Source organism: Synchiropus splendidus, chromosome 4 (assembly GCF_027744825.2).
Source record: "Synchiropus splendidus isolate RoL2022-P1 chromosome 4, RoL_Sspl_1.0, whole genome shotgun sequence".
In the NCBI taxonomy this organism is placed as follows: Eukaryota; Metazoa; Chordata; class Actinopteri; order Syngnathiformes; family Callionymidae; genus Synchiropus; species Synchiropus splendidus.
This window is the reverse complement of record NC_071337.1, coordinates 28,688,098-28,710,845: the sequence shown is the minus strand read 5'-3', so window position 1 is coordinate 28,710,845 and position 22,748 is coordinate 28,688,098. Positions and strand designations below refer to the sequence as shown.

The 22,748-nt window shown below is 40.6% G+C and overlaps 2 protein-coding genes across 4 annotated transcripts; one reads left to right on the top strand and one right to left on the bottom strand.

The window, feature by feature from the left end:
- Positions 1 to 341: 341 nt before the first annotated feature.
- LOC128757805 (uncharacterized) lies at positions 342 to 4,606 on the bottom strand. Of its 3 annotated transcripts, none has more exons than XM_053863351.1 (3): positions 4,360 to 4,606; positions 2,217 to 2,273; positions 342 to 1,097 (listed from the first exon to the last, which is right to left on the bottom strand). In XM_053863351.1, exons 2-3 carry the CDS (start codon positions 2,271 to 2,273, stop codon positions 528 to 530), a joined length of 627 nt encoding a protein of 208 aa, XP_053719326.1. In that variant the 5' UTR covers positions 4,360 to 4,606; the 3' UTR covers positions 342 to 527. The 3 variants fall into 3 exon arrangements, with proteins under 3 accessions (XP_053719326.1, XP_053719325.1, XP_053719327.1); XM_053863350.1 differs by lacking the exon at positions 4,360 to 4,606 and adding an exon at positions 3,026 to 3,101; XM_053863352.1 differs by lacking the exon at positions 4,360 to 4,606 and adding an exon at positions 2,934 to 2,994.
- A 2,789-nt stretch (positions 4,607 to 7,395) lies between these two features.
- Positions 7,396 to 22,334, top strand: slc44a4 (solute carrier family 44 member 4). Its single transcript, XM_053862884.1, has 22 exons — positions 7,396 to 7,570; positions 12,847 to 12,895; positions 12,977 to 13,050; positions 14,125 to 14,203; positions 14,284 to 14,383; positions 14,461 to 14,592; positions 14,979 to 15,039; positions 15,104 to 15,224; positions 17,127 to 17,210; positions 18,088 to 18,200; positions 18,271 to 18,393; positions 18,468 to 18,567; positions 18,742 to 18,834; positions 18,904 to 19,006; positions 19,084 to 19,343; positions 19,715 to 19,809; positions 19,898 to 20,001; positions 20,454 to 20,527; positions 20,697 to 20,767; positions 20,882 to 20,976; positions 21,030 to 21,114; positions 21,987 to 22,334. The coding sequence occupies exons 1-22, from the start codon at positions 7,531 to 7,533 to the stop codon at positions 22,097 to 22,099; spliced, it is 2,169 nt and encodes a 722-aa protein (XP_053718859.1). The 5' UTR covers positions 7,396 to 7,530; the 3' UTR covers positions 22,100 to 22,334.
- The last annotated feature ends 414 nt before the right edge of the window (positions 22,335 to 22,748 follow it).

Here is a 22,748-nt window from a genome sequence, read left to right as displayed (position 1 = left end):
AATGCTCATACATTGTTACTTCTAGCCCATGAGATGATGGTCTATTTTAAATACGGTGGACAGTCAAGTGTAAGTGAAGTGCCTCTCACCAGTGACTCTGCAGCTCCTAGCAACCAAACATCCATTCAGACCGACAACAAAGGAAACAGTGACTTTTTTAGACTTTCACGGTATCGACCAAAATAGCCCCGACCCAAGGAAGGTTATTTTTGTCTCAAATAGATTGACATCAGCACTGGGGAAAGAAAAGACAAAGGGATACGCTGTCAACACTTGGAAGAAATAAAACGTTTGACTCAGTTTTGGACTGCCAAGAAAACACACTTCTTATCTGCATTACATTAAAGCTTTATTCTGAGAGTACATTAAAACATGGGTCTGAGGTGTGGGGCACTTTCGACCACGGAACCATGACAACTTGAGTGTCATTATTGGTATTGCCCCTGTTGACAAAATCTGAACAAATCAGAACCGATCTGTTTACACACTTCTTTCGGTCAGTCCTATGGTCCATGTCCTCTGAGCTTTCACCAGAACCTGGGTCTGTTTTTTGCCCGTGTCATTTTTTGTAGACATTTTTCTCGAACAAAAAGCCGCCTCCCAAACCTGTGTGGCAGCGGCACACTCATGATTTGTCTGTCGCTCTCCATGTTGGCCTTCTCGTACTGGAACGCTTCCCTCATCCTCTCGATGTCAGTCTTTTCCTGAAGGTAGGCTTTCCTCATCATCGCCATTTCTTCTTTCTCTATCTGAAAGGCCTTCCGGGCCTGGCACATGGACTGTTCCTCCTGATTGAAAGCCCTCCATCGCATGGAAAGTTTATGGAACTCTTTTCGTAAATCCTTTCTCTCTCTGTCGACGTGCATCTTCTCCTGTTCCAAAGCCTCCCATTTCTGCCGGATGTCCATCTTTTCACTATCGTACGCCTTCCTCAACTCTGCCATGTATTTTATCTCCCCAGTCAGTCGTTGCCACTCTTTGTCCAGGCTTTCTCTTGTATTCTTGAGTGTCTCTTGTTCCTGCAAGACTTTTCTCCATGCCTCATCGAGGGAGAGGTTGCTCAGATCTACTGCTGTCAGGCCAGTCTGTTTGACTGACTGGAATAAAAGAGAAAAAGGTCAGATACAGCCAATGAAAAAGGTCAACTGGTGATGGGATTAGTTAGATACTTGAAAAGGACAATTAAACACAACAGAGATGTGATATTTGAAGTTCAAATGAATGAAATTTGTGCTGGAGTTATATTGCAAAATACAGTAATAGAATTACTGTTTTATTTGATCTTTTCTTTGATCGCCTCGTGGATTGTTATTCATTTTATTTTGTCCTAGACTCAGACCGGGACTATTTATCGATAAGTTATTAGTGGTGGTAGCAGTAGTTTTTACGCTCGCTCTGATGTGCCTTCATTCTTGGGTATCCACCTGATGGAAAACAAAATGCCTATTTTGCACATTAAGAATGATGAAACCGCTTCTTTGGAGTGACTGGCTTGCAAGGTTCTTTTGAGCGACCATGGTGTATCAAAATAGTGGTGACACAAAAAAAAGGTGCAGTCAAAGTTGAGTCAAAATGAGGACACAGATTCTATTGATCAGATCTGTTCAAAACACAATTATCTCAACGCTGACGGAAGTGAATGAGTCAACATCCTCGGGCCGCTGCTGAGCAGAGCGCTTACTTCCTCCTTGTACAAAGACAGATAGATAGATATTCAGTACTTTTCCAAGAAGAGGAACACAATTGAGGCATATACACCGCACCCAGAGTTTGCACCCAACAACTCACACCCTTTCAGTCCTCCGTTAGACAACGCCACAAAGTGTGGGGAATTGTGGTCTGTTGTGTTTCAGCCGTTGGATGCCTTCTACAACTGAGTCACCTCCACTCTTCTCTTGTCTAAAACTTACCTTAGCAAGTTACCATTTTTTCAGTTCAGCACATATAATATTTTTACTCAACATTTGTTCTTATATTGACGTAAACCAAAGACATGGAATGATAATGGAACTGCTAATGGAATCTGATAATCCAAGTCGTAAGTTACACAATCAAAAGCTTATATTGAGCTTCCGATGTATGCTAGTTTTTCATGTCTCGTGAATTGCCTGAACCACTGTGGTGATTTACCATAAGCTCAAGATCTACCAACCCTGGTACAAGTTAAAGGGCATAACTGTAAAAGCACATACGGTACTTCCTAGGATCCAGTTTACCTCATTGACAGGGACTTGTTGGTGCAATAGACTCTCCAGATCAGCATTGAGAGCCATCTGCAGGAAAGAAAAACATGTTTTGGAGAAGGTTCTTCAAGATTATTTCAGAAACAAATAACTAGTCATTGGACATGCTGAGACAAGTCTAAACACACTGCTGATGAAGGAAGGTGAAGGCGATGCTATGATGTACAGTTTAGATGATTCAGAAATGGAAATATTGAGGTTGTCATTGGAGGATGACAAGAAAGCATGAGATCAGAATATATCAGAGAGACAGCTCATGTGCAGATATTAAGAGACAAAGTTAGCGAGGCCTGATGATTTGGACGTGTGGCGAATGTTGCCGATGGAACAAGAATTCAACCAATGATGTTCATGGATGAATGAGGAGATGAAGGATGTTTATGCGAGCAAAACACGGATGGCTTGTGGCGAAAACGTTATATATAGAACTGTATCATGTACATTCCCATGATCACTAGGATATTGGATTGTAGGTAGTAAAAAGAGACATCCATTTCTTTCATGCAGTTTTGGATCGCACACCGACGAGAGTATAAGTTAGTTGTCTACATATCCATGTTATTAGGTGCTCCACTCCACTGAGTGAACGCAATCCAAAGTCAACATTCAGAGGACCTTTTAAAAGTCAAATCTCATTATTAAATGTAACAGTCTGAGATAGAATGGGAAGCCAGACACGACACCTCTCACCACATTCCTGCAGTGATGTTTGTATCCTGTTAGTTCTTACATTCCAGAACACCTCTCACTTACAATTATTGAGACAAAAAAAAATCTCTTACTTGTCAATTAATAGCGTAGGAGTATCTGTTGCAGGATGCTGAATATTAGAATAGAATATTTTCTGTCACGCTGATTTGGAAGCATTTAGGTCAGTGTGGGTGTATTCATACTCTTTGATGGGTCAGGAATTCTAAACAACAAAGGCCTTATAAAGGAAACAACGTTGTGTTATCAAAGCCTCATATGACTTTAAAGATGTAAGCATGGGAAATGGTTGATTGAAAAGGCCAGGAAACCTATCTTCTCTGAGCAACTGAGAGACTAGAAAGGACAAGATGAGAACTGAGTATAGAAGGAGAGGAGAGACTGGATCGAGGAAAGTGGAAAAGAGGAACGCAGCCATTGCACTGAGGTTCATGGATGTGGTGAATGAGGACATGTGAAGGTGGAAGGACTTGCAGTAGCAACCCCAGATGGGAAATTCATTTTGCCTGGACTGTGGAGATGACACCTCAAACTATAGATTTTTTTTTTTTAATGATTGGATTGTTTATGAGCCTCATTTTTATTAGACTGGTTGTTAACCTCCCATTTAAGTCTTGTGTTTTTGTATGGGATTGTTTGAATTGATTTTTCTATACATAGTGTTGAATGTGTTCAAGTTCCCATTTTTGGACTTCGTCTGTCGTCTCTGCTGGAGGAGGTTTTAAATAAACTTGTCAGTAAATGGTATTGTTTTGTTTTTGTATTATCTTAGCTCCTGAGACTCTGACACATTTTTTATATCTCATTTTAAACAGCATCAATTCCTGAGACGATAAAGGTAGCAAAGGTTTTTCTCACTTTCCTCACAGCGGGAGACAAGCATAAACCATAACATAAATAATCGCTATTGAACCAAGGCTGTCTCGCTGTCGTCGGGTTTTGGTTTTCAAGGTCTTGTGTACAAGGCGATTGGCTATAACATAAGCCGTCCCTAGTTCCAAGCACACTACCTCCCTTTGCCTCTCTGGTAAAGGGCCCCTCGGTTGGTCAACTCAGTCAGCCTCTTGTTGCGGACACGGTTCTAAAACTATAATAAGCATATCAACTATACCTTATTATATTAGTGAGTAGTGTCGGCGCTTCACTGAGCGGGTTATTTAATTAGCCCGACCTGTTAAGAAACAGGTTCTTGACCTTACAATGCTACACCTCTTACCGTAGTCTCTTTACTTAACTTCGTTTAGGGACTCATGATCGGATCCTAAATCCATTCCTTTCAAATAACATTTTCCCCATAAATGCCTAAAACTACCACCTAATCATTGACACAATAATTCAGGATGGAATAATGCTACCATGTGAGACACTCATTATATGTGCAACAGGAGGAAATCAAACAATAACTCACCTATAACCCAATTGATGGTAGTAGGTAGGAGCCAGTTGATTCTTTAGTAGTCAGGGATCAACGCCGCTGTGCCTTTTCAGTACTTAATTCGTACTCAATTTTATTTTGTTTTTTGTCACAAAAATGTTTCTTCAAAAAATTAATAAAAGAATAGTAAAAACAGCAAAGTCAACCAAAAATAATAAAATCCATAAACTCAAGGGTATTACCCAACAATATCAAAAGTACCGCCAGACGCTGGTACTAGTACATATACTTCAAAAACCATATAATCAAAAATACTTCAATAACCGTATAATTAAAAATACTTCAAAACCATATAATCAAAAATACTTCAAAGACCGTATAATTAAAAATACTTCAAAACCATATAATCAAAAATACTTCAATAACCGTATAATTAAAAATACTTCAAAACCATATAATCAAAAATACTTCAAAGACCGTATAATTAAAAATATTTCAAAACCATATAATCAAAAATACTTCAATAAAAAGGATTAATTCAAAAATAGTAAGAGAGAAATAAAAGATGAGTTAAAATCAAATGGTCTGAGAGCAAACAGCAAGAGCACCGTCCCAAGATAAGATATAAAACCTTACAGCGGACAGACGCGGGCGAAGATCCAAAAAGAGCAAGAACCCAGGGTCACATCTCCGAGCGCTTATATAGCCACACACGGCTTTGAAGACATACCGACATCCGTTTTCTCACGCCAAGCCAATTAATCATATCTCTAACTTATCTTGTTTTTCTCCAGGTGGCCTTTTGAAGTCCTTCCCTCAAAAGGATACATGTTCGGTGATAGATCATATTAGTGTCAATTGCGTCAGCACTTACATCATTTTTTTACGTCACTGATGCCCGGTTTACCATATTAGGCCAGTACATCCACTCCATTTTGCCAGCACGTGCGCACAGGTTCAAACTAAGTTCAAGATGGCCACTTTCTCATGACTTCAAACGAGCGCGCCTACAAGGTCATTCTCAGATCCAAGCACACAGCTGTTCGTGAGTTCAAACGCGCACGATCAAAAGCATACAGGTTCACTAAAGTTCGAAACATTAAACAATTAATGATAAAAAAAAAAAATCAGAAACAATATCAAATATTATTTAGCAGGTCCATTAATGATAAAAACAGAAACAATACCAAATATTATTTAGCAGGTTTTGATTATAATATTTTCGAACTTCCAGTATATACAACACTCGCCGCATGTAGTATTTGTAGAAAAGCAATATTTGTAGGATCTGGCATTCATACAATTGCACAAGTTCTAAATAATATATCTATTAATGAAACTATCCAAAACAGAGTTTGCAGTACAAATTGAGTCTGTAAATCAGAATGAGTTGGGTCATAAAACACTGACACAATTAAGACCTTGTGTACACAAGGATTGTTGATCTACGCAATTATTCTTTTCTCTTGTAGAGGACGTGTTCTTTTGGCTTCAGTGGTGTGTGACCTTCAGTACACAATGACATTTGTCTATGAAGCCATGGTTGTCAGCATTGCTCTATGCTATTGTGGTCAATAGGTGAATGAATGCCACTCTTCAAGAAAGATAATGCTGATAGTGGAGCTTATTCCCAGGTACAGGGACAGTGGGAGGTGAGTGATTTTAGTTGGAGTTTATTATTATCAGCCAGAGTGAGCCAAAATGTCAAAAAAAAAAAAAGTGTAATAATAATATGGATGTCATCTCTTATCTTCATTATATATATATATATATATATATATATATATATATATATATATATATATATATATATATATATATATATATATATATATATATATATATATATATATATATAATCTGATACAGAAAACTGCAAGATTAATATAGAAATCGTAAGAACTGTTCTTCATGCGCCTCCTTTTCAATCTCCATGAAATGTAAGATGTCAAACTTTTTGGTGCATAAAATGCACCCCACATCCGGAAGTTTTTTTAAAACTTGGTGCACTGAGAAATGCTCCCCATCCAAATAAACATTAATACCTATGAAACTCAATTTACGTTTTACAATTCACCCAACAGGTAGGTATAAAGGAACAAATACCTATGAACAAATACCAATGAAAGATAGATGATCACAATAACAACAACAACAACAACGGCAACAACAACAACAAATAAATAAATAGAAATACATAAATAAACAAAAGTAAATCTTGAATGTGGTTGTTGTGTGGCTGTGAGTGATTCTAGCTTTAAAAACAAGTGATTGACTGGGGTGTACACTTTGGATCTCTAGTGGTGGTGACGTACAACTTGTCGGAGGGCTAGATAAAAAGAATCAGCGGGAATGAACAACTACATCTGGGAGTTTCGACTAGTGGTCCATAAATGAAACGAGTAGTGGCGATGCTGTTCTGTGTTTCTTATGAAAGGATTTTCAGGTATTTTTATTAACAAAACAACGCGCGACAAATCACTGTCAAAGTGCATTTGATATTGTTCTTTGTATGCCGCCGTGAGAACAAACACTTCCCAAATGTGGGAAGAATAAAAGCGGTCTAATCGACTGTGACGTCTTGCTTCTTCCCTGTGACACTGCCTTGCGTCCTCTCGGGGGAGGCAACTGACTGACTGACCGTCCATCATGAAAGGAACTCGCGCGTATAGGGCATACAAAAATACGGCAGCTGTGGGATGGTTCAAGATCATTTCCCCCTAGTCGCGCTTAGTCTCTTCCATCAACTTGAAAAGTTTCATTTAGTCAGGTGTGTTGAACCACGAGAGAAGAGCTTTGGTCTCTAACAAAACGCTCCTTGAAAATTGGTACCGTCTTATACAGTGATTTGTCATCCTTATCATCAGCGAATGTTAAGTTAAAAATGTATTATCTAGTACATAACATTACGATTGAAATAAAACCCCGTCCACGCTGCTGCATATGTGAGTTGTGCCTCATTCTTTAAACAAGTGAGCCTTCTTGTTGTCGTGACGATCTTTGGTGCAGGTGCGCATCCTTCTGCAGGTGCCGCGTGACGTCACTGCCTAGTTACAACTGCCAGGAAGAAAAAAAGATTTGCACACTTTGTTTCCACACTCGCTCTGTTTGACCACTTCTTCTTGAACTCGCTCTCTGTAGCTCGCTTCAGGGCAGAGTTTTGGACGCGTTGGACGACTACTGAGGAGATAGTTAGGGCGGCAAATGGGAAACCAAGATGAGACAAAGGAGTCATCCGAGTACGGTGAGTGGTCGCCCCGTTATCGACCTGCTAGCTTCTCTCCGCCGGCGTTGCTAACGACACCTTGTGCCACAGCGTCAGTGACTTTTAACGCCAACGTTGTCTTATTCCCAACAGCATTAAAACGAGCACTGTTTAAAACTATTTCAGTGGTCACATCGTTGGGTGAATCTGCCAAAATAACAAAGCTTAGCTCAGAGCGACTCAACAAGAAATACTCCAATTTATCCCTTTTCCTGTTACGGCTTCAAAAAATAAAATAAAATAAACAGTTCTAATGGAACTTTCCTGCCTGCTTGAGTTTATAAGTGATGAATTTTACTTCCCTAAATGTCTCAGTACTCCTGTATTAAATAGTCATTACATTTACAGTTTAAGTGAATTCCTGAAATATTATTTAAATAATAGTAATTATCTATTTAAATATTGAGATTAGATCAGACTTTTAGTCAAGAATAGTCAATGTTCAATTATTTTAAAAGGTTTACACTAACAACTGTCAATACAGTATGTCTCAGCTACTTGGTAGACTTTTATAAGGCAATACAATTTCATTGTATTTGTTATTTCAGTCGTATCCTTTTTTTCTGCAGACATTTCTCTGTTGTTATTATTATTGCATTTTTTAAAACTTTTTCTCATGCTACATGAATTGTTCTTAATGTCGGCCCACTGTAAGCATGGTTATTTAGCCTTTATTTTGCCTGGATAGTCAGTTGAGAAGTTCTCCTTTCCAATGAGCATAAATAAATATAGACATAATAGACATAAACCAAATCACAAAACACAAATACAATGCACACAGTATGTGGAGAGTTATGTAGTAAGCAAGTACACGTGTGGTACGAGTGTTAAGAGTGATGTTTTAAAGTGAAGCAAAGGAGCTGAGCACCTGAGAAACTTTATTTTTAATACAAGAAACTCAATAACTACAAGAAAATAATTATGTTAGTAATTACGGAGACCATTTCAGCGCTGTTTAAAGAGGTCAAGATCTGTTCAGGCATGTCATAAGACTGATTATATTGGTGACAACATGTGACTTGAAGTTAGCTAGTCTAGTTTTGTTTTTTTTTTTTACTTCATCTGACCTAAATTAGAATGGAGTGGTATATTTTTCACTGACATTGCTGTGTTCAGTTGACGTCAACAAATTACACACATAGTGCGGAACCCAAAATACACGTATAACTGCATTTTTTAAAACACAAAATGATTCTTTTTGTATCATCTGCCGACTGAATCAGGAGGGTGTGACCTGCCTGCGCCCCAAAAACCATGACCACATAGGTTTGTGTGGTGATTCAGAAAACACATTTGTGTGGGGAGATCTTGTAGTCGTGCCTCTAAATTGTCTGTAATTGTCTTTAGATATGTCCGCCTCATTGTGGAATCACATTAGAGAATTCATTTGAAAAAGAGGAAACTTGTTTTCAATTCAATGTACCTTAGTTTAACTTATTAATTATTAATAATTTGTTTAAATGTTGTATGAAAGTTGCTGGTCATGGCGGTGGATGCTGCGGTCTCTGTGATAACTGCACATTTGTTTTCAACTGTAATTTAATGGGACCACACGCATTCAGGAACATGTAATAACATATATTTTTTCAACTCTCACTCATCTTCATCCGGATTGTGATTAGCTTGAGTTAGCTCTGGTATTGTCACAACTTGTGGTTGAAGTTGCTTGCCACTCAACTTGGTTGTCAGTTGCCAGCCATGCTAGCTGTTTTGCTGTTTTCTAGCAGAGATTCTAGCAGAGATCAGATTCTAGCACATTAAATCATTGTAAAATGCACTCATTTGTATTGACACTTAAAGCGGTACCTTGCCATTCAATGTCGCACATTACATTTTGTTTCCAAGTCAACAGTCAATCCTTTTGACATTTGGTCCCATATTTCCTCAAAGAATTCGCTGCACGACAAAGCCGGATTACTGGCATTCGGAAATTGCGCTGGGATGGAAAACTCAAGTTGTTTCAGGTTCCTGAACATCTCCAAACCACTACACTTTCACCGCTCCTGTCAATGTACACTCCTTCTGGTGTGCACCAAATTTTAACTTTTAATTTGCACATTTCATTGGACAATTGAACTTCGTTTCGCTGGAGCTGTCTCAGGGATGTTTGCTTTAATCCAGAGAATCATACTGTTTTCACATGTTTGCTGGACATGGGGGACATAATTTGGACTCGCACAAGTGTAAGTTGCGCCATTAATGATTGACATTGGAATTTGCCTGTCTTCTAATTTTACCTGAACGATCAGCTCCTGTCCAACTTCCATAGTCCACGTGTTCCAACCAAGAATTGCAACAAGACATCAACAGCACACTGATGCAATATGCTTACAGAGACCCCACAGAGACTCCATTAAAGTGCTACAGAGCATTGACAGGACACAGAGCATCACAAAAGAAACTACAATACTGTCAACTTCAAGTAGAATAGTTGGAACCACTGAATCACAATAGCACCAGAACAAGGAGTTCATAAAGCTCCACCACCATAAGTAGTCGAACAGATGAATGACAGGGTTCAGTTCAGAATGGATTGAAGATTACGCCAGGAAAAAGTAGCTGGAACAACAACCTTTTGCTTTTAAATGTGGCTGTAGTCTTTCATTTAATTGTGCTTGTTTCATTTCTTACAATACTGATTGACTCAAGGCATACACTACTATTAACTGTTGAACATTGAAGCTCTTCAGGGTTTCCTCCGACAAAATCTCAACATTGACTAGCCAGTAAAATTGGGTCTATAATGAATGAATAATGCAGACTTCATAAAGGCACTCCAGAATACATTTTGAGGTCTTCTTTGTGTGAATTTAGGATCCTGCCGACCAAGAATCCTGGCACAATAGAATTCACAAGGTGATTCATTTCTTATTTGGTTTGGCAAAGTCCTTTTTGTGTGGCATTACCTGCTCATCTGACTCGCTCAGAACATCACGAAATGTTTGCTGTTGTTGTTTTGATGAATAGACATGCAGTTTTCTGTTAGTAATCAACAACATCAATCGGCTTGAACTTTTTTTGCTACGTATGCAGGAAGATTATTGACTTGCTGATGACAGGTCAGTGACTTTGCTCGGATGATGTGAAAAGTCTATTGACTCTCAGGGAGGTTTAAGACTGCACCAGTAAACAAACCCTCCTTCAGTAACGACACAGGACAGCGAAGTAAGGCGGACGACTGGTGACTGTGACTCTGGACATCCTGTTGTACAAGGAAGGAGAAACACTGTTGAAAAAATCTCAAGTTCAAGTTCACTGTTTATATCCAAAACATGTTTTTTTGGGGGTTTTTTTGCCAGGTGTAGGCGGTGTAGGAGAACCTCTGGGTTTAGAAATCACTCACTGTGAAGAAGTGACTGCTAATAATTTACCAGAACTGAATCCTTGCAGCAACAGGAAGTAACACTTGCAACCCTGGTAGAGCTATGTCTGGAAATGCTTTAGTAGATTTCCCTGAAGAAATCCAATGATTTGATAGAGAAATGCGTCATATTAAGGTTTATGTATGAATTATTCAAGTTATGTAATGAATAAGCCTTTCAAATGAATTGTTATTAATAAAGAGGTGCTGTCTAGTTTATGCTCTCGCTGTCCCAGGGGTGATCTCAGATCTGTGTTCTCTGAGTTGCTATTGGCTTCACTGTCAAACCAAAGCACCGTGGATCACACACGACTCCAGCTGCAATTAAACTAAAAAAGGCCAAAGCTCTCTATTTATGAACGTTCATTTGATCTTGTATGGACATAAGATGTAGCTAAAGTGTCCTCAGTTGGGTGCCTGGATTCTCCCTTACAGGAGCTCACTCGTCCTGGGGACACTTTGAATTGAACAGTTGGTCCTCCACATGGATGGATGGATGGATGATAGTGGGTACACAGTAGAGAGAGCTCATCAACAATGAAACCTTACATGATAATAGCATATGAATATGTGTACTGAATGAGCAAAAGTGACAAGCAAAATGAATAGAGGGAAGAAATGAGCACATAGACCACACCTGGACAAAGTATGGCCTGAGGCCCACTTTATTAGACTCTCCTGAGGTCAACGTGAGAGTGACTGAGCAGGCGTTTTGTTTTTTTTTTTTGGTTTTGACAGTTTGAATGTCATTGCCCTACTGTTAATTGTTATCATTGTGTTGTCTGTTTATCATTTTAATCCAGGTATGATTTGATTTGATGCGTTTTAGCCATACAACATGACCTGTGTCTATTTTTTTTTTTTTTTTGTGCAATGATGCATTTTCATTCCATCTTTTTTTCTATCATTTTATTGTCTTCACTTAGACACACAACCTGCAGTATTCTGGTAGTGTTGTAATTTGACTCGGGTCCTTTTCAGATGCCGACCAGCAGGTTTTCTGTTGACAAAATAGAATGGTGTGTCAGAATGGATCGCTTGATGGAAGTAAATAGCACAAAACGTGTAGAAGAAAATATATATGTTTGGGATCAAAGTTAATGCTTTTTAAAAACACGTGGGGTTGGTGGTTTTGTCCCTTAGTCATTTTGTCATCTTCCTTCAATGTTACTTTTAGCGTCATAAACAACCAAATGTTAGATCGCCCGAATTTGGTTGTTGAATCCTGCATTTTAGGTTGACAGTTTTCCATTTGAATGTGTGTGTGTATATATATATATATATATATATATATATATATATATATATATATATATATATATATATATACCATGCTGGCTTCAACAAAGATTGATTGTGTATGTGATGACTAAACAAATCTCTCTGTTTAAAGAGCAGACTGAGTATTCAAATTGCAGTCAAATAGTCAGCGCTTGGTGCAACACTGTTTTTTCCACCACTCGACTTTTCTATCTGACTAGAAAGAATGTTAATTAAAACATGACTCATTCCCGGTGATTGCTTTTTTTTGTTTGTTTTATGTGCTATTATACCACAGTTTCCTGGAAACAAAATATCCCTGTAAAACTTGTGTCCGTACTTAGTCATTAAGTTGTAAACTTGCAAACTGCCCATGTTTGCTCCTGTGCTCTTTTCATTTTGCTCTTTGAGTTATTAGGTGTAAAGAGCACAAGTTGCACAATTGATTTGAATGTGTTCCCACCAAACATCCGTCTCACGTCTCAAGTTCTGCTCTTCCAAACAACATGCATAAACTGCCGAGCACAATCAGGGAGATTGCCTTGACAAGCCATTTCATGACCCTTATCTAGCCTGACACATATTCTGTAAATAGTGTTCGTACTAATTTTTATGACTGCTTGCTTGTGTCCAGGAGAACCTGCACAGTATGACCCAAATTTCAAAGGGCCATTGAAAAAGAGGTAAAGGCAAAATATTTGATTGGTGTGGCCTGAACTCACATGACTTATTTACACCTTCTCCTGTCTCTTTTTGTCCAACAGAGGATGCACCGATATCATCTGTTGTATCCTGTTCATACTTGTCATTCTTGGATACATCGTAGTTGGAATGTTAGGTGAGAATAACACAATCTTTTGTATTTAATATTACAAAATATAAATGTTCTCTGTTCGCCTTGTAGGTTGTTCAGTCTTAACAAAGACACCCCTGACACTGTTACAAATAACTTGAGACGTTAATCCCAAACACATAGTGAGTTGTTATTAAACATTTTATGACAGGTCATCATAACATGAAGCCCAGCCCTGAGGGCACTTCTGACCCTGATCGCACTTCATTTGGGCGGCAGCTGATGACAACTCACCCAGAGACTATAGTGTACTAGCTGTACAGTAGCTAAAATTGCTTTTTTTAACTTTGACATCATGTTTTATTTACATCTGAACATGTTTAAATATATGAATAAGTTCATTCATATTAAATATAATGTATTTGTAGGATTGTTGATTGTGTTGATGGTGTCTCAGTTATCTTTTTGTGAATAGACTCAGAGGAAATTCTTTTAATAGATTATCCCACTGATGAGTCTTCTGCTCTGCCTGATCAAAGCACTTTAAATAAGTGATTAAATATACTTGTTACTTGTCATGTGTTAAACTCCTCTTTTTCCAAGATTGGTGTTTGATGTTTTTAAGTTTCATGGAGGAAGTTGAAAACAACTTTATTATGGAGCAGGAAGTTGTGAATAATTGATGGACAGGTGTGTCAATGATTCAACAAGTTTTAGGCGCGATGGGCTTGTAGGCCTGCCTCCATTCTGCCACACTTCTCTCGCCAACAAGGAAAGATTCAAGGATGTTGAACATGTAACTGTATTGGGAAGTGTTTTAAGACTTGTGGCAAATTATTATAATAGAATGATTCATGACATGATATATATACATCATATATTATATATAGATATATATACAGACGCACACACACAGCCAACGAAAAGCAATAATAGAAGGTAAAATAAATCTCTGTTCAAAAAATAAGACTCTGTTTAGACTTAATTACGCATAGTCAGTGTTGTGCGTTATGTATAAAATCTTAGTCCACTTATGGATTAAAGCTTAAGAGCCTTGTCTTGAGTTGCATTTTAAGTTGTAATTTGGATCACATTAAAATACCTTTTTGTGTTGGTCAGCATGGCTCTACGGTGATCCGAGACATGTTCTTTACCCAAGAAACTCAACCGGCTGGTTCTGTGGCACCGGACCTAACAAGTAAACTAGCACAAGCTCAGACACAAATGTATTTCTGCATTCAATTTGTTCATGCACTTGTTTCTTTACTCTTACGTCAGGGACAAGCCCAATATCTTGTACTATGACATCCTCAAGTGTGCCACGTCTGTCAACATCATGGCGGGCTCTCTGGACAAACTGCAGTGTCCAACCACACAGGTGAAGAGTGGTATCACGCATCTCACATTGTAGTGTTACGTACTGCTGAAAGGCTGTTGTGTTTCGGCTCCCTTTAGGTGTGTGTGGAAAAATGTCCCAGTACGTTCTGGGCTGCCGGCGTGGAAGCCTATTTCCCAAATGTGAAACCAGCTGACGTGTTCAATCAAAGTTACTGTGTTCCGTCCATCAACCTGACAAACACAGATCTGGTGAGATTGGGATATATCTATAATTATATCACCAAAATTTACGGTCCTTGTCGCTGTGAAGCACAATGTTTTCAACAGGTTGGACATTTTGTGAACTTAAACTAAATAGAAGTTGGAAAATACTTAGACTTTCTCTATTGTCTTTGCGCAAAAACATATCACTATATTATGGCTACGAAATTGATACAATAATTATAGAAATACAAACATTTAAAAGGTTATTTTAGATATTCTTGTAGTTTAGATTTTTTGTGACATTGACATTAGTTTTGATTTTACTGCTTACACTTAAAACCTCTCATTTTCATTGTGGCTTTATAATGAACGACTCTTGCCACTGACTCACAGTTCAACTCAGCATATACTGTTTCATTTTTTTCTTTCAGACTGTTCTCGACATTGTGGAAAAGGAGCTGTGTCCTTTTTTCCTTCTTCCAACAAAGTCTGGTGAGGAATTCTGATCGAATTGTGAGGTGATCATGTGAAGCTGAACTTCTGTCTGTTTTGCCAGCACTGGGGCGATGTTTACCTGACATCACAGTACTGGGGGACATCGCACCAGACTTCTCCAAAATTCCTGGCTTTCCAGAATCCGTCGATGACACAGTCAATCAAATCAAGAATGGAACTGGGTGAGAGATGTTCATAGGGGAACGTTTTGTCATATACTGAATTGGTGACAGTAAAAAAGCTAGTTTTTTCATGAGAAGTAAATCTGTCTCCAATACAAGCCGTCCTCTCGCGGTACGTCTTTGATCTTGAAAAGGAGATCATTATTCTGATGGATTGGCGGCAGTCCTTTAAGCCATGGCGGTGCGCCAGGCTAGTTAATATGTGGCGGAAACCCTGGTTTATGGATAATGGCTCCAGCAGAAAACGCTGCTTGTGGAAAGTCTTAACAGAAAACTGTGTCTAATACCAACTGAGTCGTGGCAGCAACTTCCTTTCTAATCTAACTGCCCCACAACGGCGTAGAGACAAATGCAGCAGCCCCACAGTTTACGCTGTTTTGGCAGTTAACTTCTCTTTTACACGTACTAGCATTTCTACTTACTTGACAACAAAAATTTAAGTTATTACACATTTGTTTGCATGCATTTAAATTTTAACTTATATGTACTCAACTCAACTGACTTGTGAACACTATTGTTTTTTTACTCTCCAATGCAACTCTCCAATATCAGTCTGATATAATGTCATGTCATGAAAATACTGCATGTATGACACATGAGTGATTCACCCTCATGTCAAAGCACATGCAAACAGCAGACCACAGGAAACTTTCAGTCCCCAATGCATGCTGAGCCATTCAGATTTCAAAAACTAAAAATTTGCTATTGAATCATACCTGTTCTTAAAGTTAATAGTAAAAAAATAATGTCAATTGTAAAAAATGAAACAATCAAATATTTCATCTTGCAACAAAGCTCAAACGGGTTTTGCTTGTTGAATTGCTGAGCTACAACATAAAAAACAAGATCTTGAGAGCATTCAACATCATGAACTCCTCATATATCCAGGGTTCTTTTTCAAATAAGATTACTGAAAAGCCAATGGCCTGTTCTTCAAAAGAATCAGGTTGAGAGTCTGTCTCATATGTCATTAGTTGGTACAGAACCAACCAGCCAATGAGAGATGAAAGAACAGTCACTCCTAAAATGGTAAGAAATTGGACCAGGGTGGAATTCATGTCTAATTTTGGGGGAACCCAGCTTTTAATGTTGTTCACTGCTGTGGATCACAACCACATTTGGCAAGAGATATGAGAAATCTAGGCATTTATTTGTTAGCACTGCAGTCAATGACTTCTGTTCGTCTTCGCTTTACCTCTGGTCCCTAACTAATGCCATCTAGCGCCAAAGACAGGAAACCATTACCATCATAATCACAGTTGTGGAAGAAGACCAGCTGGTCTCTCATCACAATCGTCTTTAGGCGCCAAAATGGTTCATTGTATATTCCTTTTCAAAATCATTAACTTACCCTTTGAGTTTCACTTACATAAGTTGTACCTTTGAATTACATCATTGATCTTCCTTTAACTGTCTGGTCTCTCTTCTTTCAGCAGCACACGCTCTGCTAATTCGTGAGTTTCTGTAGTTTATGAAGATATTTTTGTTAGAGTAGTTGGACTTTCTTTTCTTATGTGTGCTAGACAAGATGTAGAAGAGGGGGAAGCAATTCATTTGATTTATCTTTCACAAAGTAAAGTCTAAATCTAATATTTGCATCATTTGTATTTGATTGACTTTTCCCTCTACAACATCTTGGTGTTTTTAAAAGTTGCTCAGTCGGCTAGTTCTCCATCAGCTTTATTTTTGTCATTGTGTGCATTACATTTTATTATTAGTTTATTGTTTAGCAATGAACATCAAGTTGAGCTTCAAAGTCCCCCCATGCGAGGTGGGAGGATACCCAGTTTGAAAAATCACATTTTCGGATTAATCGGATTATTGAGTTACAGTGACAGTAGCCATTGAGAGTTGTGATGCTTCGACAGCAGCCACTAACTTGGATGCACTCTTGTTCATAAGGGATGTGTTGGAAGGCTTCAACGCCCGGGAAATTGGCCTCCGGATCTTCGAAGATTTTGCCACAGCGTGGCCGTGGATTCTTCTGTAAGTATGACATTGCAACTACAGCACGTATAGAATATACAGTTAGTATAGTACCTTTGTGCTCCTGTATCTGCACGTGTGTTCAAATCACTCGCAGCTAAAGCCCCTCTTCCTTGTCAGTTTAAGTGAGCTGATGTGTGTCGTCCTGTCCATGAGCTTTCTACATCATTGTTTATTTTGACATGAACATAAACGTAGGAGGAGGGGGGAGGAGTGTCTACAGAACGCTCTAGACTTGAACCAAACTGTTGGTGAGGCAGCAGCTTGGATACTGGAGTATGTCTCTTGATTTTAATAGTGGTTAGGCGGCTGAACCATGGCTCAGTTGGGTGTCTCTTGCTCTCTTTCTCTTCTGCATCTTTGTGTGATGACAGAGCCATTGCTCCGGGATAAATCAGAGATGATTATAGATGCTGAGCTGAACTAACTACCATGAATCACATCTGTGATGTACTCCAACAGCCATGTCCGTTCTGCACGACTCTTAATACAGTGGTGGCCAGGTTCACAGCTGTGCCAGAGGCAAAGTCAAACGCTAAGTTACGCCACATAGCGCTTTGCCATGGTTACCTCTCGTTTTCCGAGACTTCAGACGGGGGAGAACTTTATCAAGCAATAACTCCAAAAACTTCAATACTTGAAACATATGCATGAGTCAGGAAAATTGGATTGGCAGGGAACCTCCTCTTTAAACAGTGTTCACCAGGAGGTTGGTCTTCCCCACTCGTAGACTTTAGACACTAGACATGCACCTGGAGCCCATTTGAAAAGGTAAATAAGACTTTGGGTGACAGGCACATGCTGATGCCTCTGTTTTCAGGGTGATTATTTGAGATACTGAGACTTTTATGATGGTCTGTCTCCTGTGCTGACTCAGCGGTCTCTGCATTGCCATGGTGGTGAGTCTGCTCTTCCTCCTGCTGCTGAGGTTCACCGCTCCCGTCATGGTGTGGGTGCTGATCCTGGGCGTCCTCGGAGCTGGAGCCTACGGTGAAACTCTAGCCACGACCCATGCTGGATTTCTAAAGGCTGTTTCAACAATCCTGTTTGGTCCTGGCAGGAATTTGGCACTGCTACTGGGAGTACGACAGCCACAAAGAGCGGTCTGCCTCCATCAGCGACATCGGTTTCACCACCAACTTCAAAGTGTATCTGCAGGTGCAAGAGACCTGGTTGGCCTTTTGTGAGTACCAGTGAATGTTGTGTTGCATTTTTGCAGTGGTGGACTGCTGTGGTGATTTGTGTCCTCTCCTGCAGTGATCATCATCTCAGTCGTGGAGGCCATTCTTCTCCTTACACTGCTCTTCCTGAGGACCAGGATCCTCATCGCCATTGCTCTGATCCAGGAGTCCAGCAAGTGAGTCTGAGGCTCTTCTGCTGATCCGCTTGCAGAGACGATCATCAAGTCTGAATTCAGTGGATGACTTTTAGCTTTTTTTTTGTCATTAAATCTTAGTGATCAAACTCTAAAACTAATCCAACTTGATGCTTAGCTACTCAGCTTCACTTACATGCTGTCCGCAAATCTCAGGGCGGTCAGTCACATGATGTCGACGCTGCTCTTCCCTCTGGTCACCTTTGTGCTGCTGCTGGTCTGCGTGGCGTACTGGGCAGCCACTGCCTTGTATCCTCCCTGCAGTTCACGTCACACGCACACTGACATCACCAAAGGGCCTTGACTTGCATGAACCAGATATTTGGCCACTTCTGGAGAGCCAGTCTACAGAGTTGTGGCTCTTAACTCTTCCATGGACGACTGTAAGAGTATCAGAGGAGACGTCCAGTGTGACCCTCAGGTGACCTCTGGTTGTTGTTAATCAAGGCACGAGTTGAGAAGAAATGAGGAGTAAATGCTGTCCTCCTCTCCTCTCAGAACTTCACCGCCTCAGCTTTCCCGTCCTGCCCCTCAGCCAGCTGCATCTTTGTCAACTACAATGAGGAAGGTCTGTTCCAGAGAAACCTCTTCAACCTGCAGATCTACAACGCCGTGGCCTTTCTTTGGTGCGTCAACTTCGTCATCGCTCTGGGTCAGTGCACTCTGGCGGGGGCCTTCGCCTCCTACTACTGGGCCTTCACCAAGCCGGACGACATCCCCATGTTCCCCCTCAGTGCCTCCTTCATTAGGACGCTCAGGTGAGATCGCTGCCTCCTCACCTCCATTATTGTTTTTGTCTTTCATGTCATTTTCATCTCAGGCTTTTCTGTCTTGTTTCCTTTGGCTATAAATCTATTCATCCATTATCCCTTCATACGGCTGCCTGCATCCATATGTCTGAAGAGTTGTTGTATGTGGTGGAACTCCTTATTCTTCTTTCCAGGTTACTTTGTTACCATGACCTTATCCACTGCGGTGTTTCTGTGTGATTTTCATTCGCTGCTTGTTTTCTAGCTTGCAGCCGTACTTCACATTGTGTCTTACTAGTGAGAGAGTGTAATGTTGTACAACGAGTGACTTCTCCAGGATGAACCAGCAGAGTTTTTACATGGCTCCCTCGCAACCTCAGGTACCACGTCGGCTCCTTGGCCTTCGGATCGTTGATCTTGACTCTAGTGCAGATAGTGAGGATCCTCCTGGAGTACATCGACCACAAGACCAGAGGTGCACACTCCTCTGCACATGCAGTATTCTTGGTGTGGAGGTGGAAGGAGAAGGATGACTTATGTTTCTTGTGGCTCCTACTCCTCAGGGGCTCAGAACCCAGTGGCTCGGTTCATTCTGTGCTGCATGAAATGCTGCTTCTGGTGCCTGGAAAAGTTCATCAAGTTCCTCAACAGAAACGCCTACATCATGGTGAGACTCTCAGGACTCACTCACAGTTATTCACCCGATGACCAGTGGGCTTCTGTGTTTGTCAAAACATGCCCTGAAGTGAAAGGAGTTTGTTTAGGTCTGAATGGGCCTTAGTGTTGTGAGCATCGGCAACGGTATCATGTAGGTTAGTCTTCTGCCTTCAGCATAGTTGTCCGAAGTGAAGACCTGCCCTGAACTCTGGTCATGCTGGTCGATGATACGTTCACTCAGATAGTCAGCACAGAGTAGGTACATCCATCCATCCAGTCACGCTTCTGCCATGGTCCAGGGCCTCATCTTTGTGAGAAGAAGTCTGATCACAGGGAGCAACAGAGCTGCTCTCTTCTTTTTGTGTGACACTCAGTGGATTGGACCACACGGGTCAGACTCTCGTGTGGTTGGCGACAAGCTGCAGTGGTTTGGTGAAAAGTCTTTTTGCTTCCTTCCCCCAGGTGGCCATCTACGGCAAAAACTTCTGCGTGTCTGCCAAAAACGCCTTCATGCTGCTGATGAGGAACGTGATCAGGTGTGACCACTGCATCAAAATGTCTGTGTAGTTGTTGAGTCACCGTCATCCACCGGGCATGGCAGACGGTGTTTCACACGTTAGGGTGTATCAGCCCTTGACTTTCTCCTCGCTCTTGATGCAAAGTCTGTAGCATCCTTCCACCTAAACATGACGTGTGCTGCTCCAGGGTGGTGGTCCTGGACAAGGTGACTGACCTGCTGCTGCTCTTCGGGAAGCTGCTGGTGGTCGGAGGAATGGGTGAGTGGGAATGTTCTGCCGTTCACTCAGTGGGTGAGAGGTTCTCTTTCAAAGAGAGCCCTCTAACTCCATGTCTGAGAACTGTTTAAGCCTTAGTGATTCATCTCTCTGCAGCCACGTTGTCCTTCTTCTTCTTCTCGGGAAGAATACTTTTGCCAGGAGACACTTTCCGTTCTGAGAACCTCAACTACTACTGGATGCCCATTATTGTGAGTAGAGTGAACCATCTGAAGACCCTTCATAACCTCTGGTTCTGTTGCAGACGGTGGTGTTTGGGAGCTACCTCATCGCTCACGGATTCTTCAGTGTCTACAACATGTGTGTGGACACACTCTTCCTCTGCTTCTGTGAGTCTAGCACTTGTCCTTTACTCCACACGCCACGGGGTTTCACTGCACATCTTTGATCCAACTATCGCATGTTCACGGATGTAAGGGCTATTTTGGGATGTCTATATCCAAGAGTTAGCTGCTGATAGATGTCACAGCTGCCGCTGAACTGGTGATGCAGCATGACAACAGATGAATCCGACAGTCCAATATGCTGTGTAATGTTCATCTCTCATCCTCCACAAGTGTGTTACTATAGGATGTGTTAGTTCAGAACCACCAGGGCTCTCATGTACAAAGACTTGCCTGGACTTACGACAGAGAAAACGTGCACAGAGTAAAGTCTGGATGTATGAATGTATGTGCATCAACGTGAAACTGGCCCATCCTGTCCATAACCCCATTTAAAAATGCAAATCACATTTAAATGAGTCGTGCGCTGAGACTCCCCACCCAGCAGGATCGGATAATGCAATCTGAATGAGTCAGATGGCAAAACAAAAATCTGCAACGTGGAGGCGCACAATGATGTGCTCTTTGGCCCACTGTGCTGCGGCGTGAGCCACCAACACTGGCCTGAAGAGAACACGCCTGCGCTAAATGTAGGACCAACACTGACTCATTTAGTCATGTTGGTGAGTTATTGTGGTCGATACTGGTCAACACACTTGACAAGAACATGACGGTCAATCAACCATTTGGTTGCTCAGGGTAACAAGCTCCTCCCAGTTGCTCCTCCAGGTCCAGGCATGTCATGGAGAGAGTCAGACCTCCATGGTACCTCAGTGCATTAGGTTGAGCAATTCCTGGTCAATCTAACCGCAACTTCCTCTCATCTTTAATCATTTCACCAATATGCTCTCAGTAAATCATGTCTGGTCTTCTCACAGTGGAGGACCTGGAACGCAACGACGGCTCGGTGCAGAAGCCATACTTCATGTCCAAGAACCTCATGAAGATCCTCAACAAGTCCAACAAGGCGCCCAAACGCTCCAAAGACTGACCTGGAGCTTTAGCAAAGACACAAGAACGTTCTGCTTTGTAAAAGTTTACCAAAGTCACACGCTGGTTTTGCACCTTGAAGATGTTTCAGTGTGAAGTTGTTGAGTTCTAATGTGAAATGTTGGAGAGGTCATGTATGTTGCACAAATACATGACAAGTTTTAACATGTGATTCCTACTTCTTATTCTGTTGATGTTGTTGTATAAAGATATATTTTGTTGGACATATTGTACAAATAAACACATACAAATTCTTTTCCCTTCCATACTTCAAGCAGCTACTGCCATTACAATGTGCTCCTGTCCCTGGAAAACACTGACGAAACTTGATGACAAAGTTATATCAGAATTCCTCAAAAAAGCTAAGGCCTGTATGAGGCCATGCAAGTATGACTGAATACCTTCACTATTTGAGTGCAGCAATGATGTTACTTAGAAGGTGCTGTGAAAATCTGAATTGTTGATTCACATTTTTTAAAGCTAATTTAGCAAACAGCCTGGATGGGAGCCTCACAGCGTATTTATAAGGGCAAAAATAATAATAAAAAATAATGCTTGTCCTCACAAACAGCTCCCGCTATAATGCCTGTAATGTGTGTAAAGTCATGGTGAATTCCATGTATTCTTTGTGTAGCATAACTGTAAGCATG

Excerpts from the sequence above, each read along its gene's own strand:
- LOC128757805 (XM_053863351.1), bottom strand. The coding sequence starts at position 2,273 with ATGGCTCTCAATGCTGATCTGGAGAGTCTATTGCACCAACAAGTCCCT. Across the intron at positions 1,098-2,216 it reads AACAAGTCCCTGTCAATGAG|TCAGTCAAACAGACTGGCCT; the intron begins GTAAACTGGATC and ends CTTTTATTCCAG.
- slc44a4 (XM_053862884.1), top strand. The coding sequence starts at position 7,531 with ATGGGAAACCAAGATGAGACAAAGGAGTCATCCGAGTACG. Across the intron at positions 19,810-19,897 it reads CATCGACCACAAGACCAGAG|GGGCTCAGAACCCAGTGGCT; the intron begins GTGCACACTCCT and ends CCTACTCCTCAG. Across the intron at positions 20,977-21,029 it reads ACTACTGGATGCCCATTATT|ACGGTGGTGTTTGGGAGCTA; the intron begins GTGAGTAGAGTG and ends GTTCTGTTGCAG.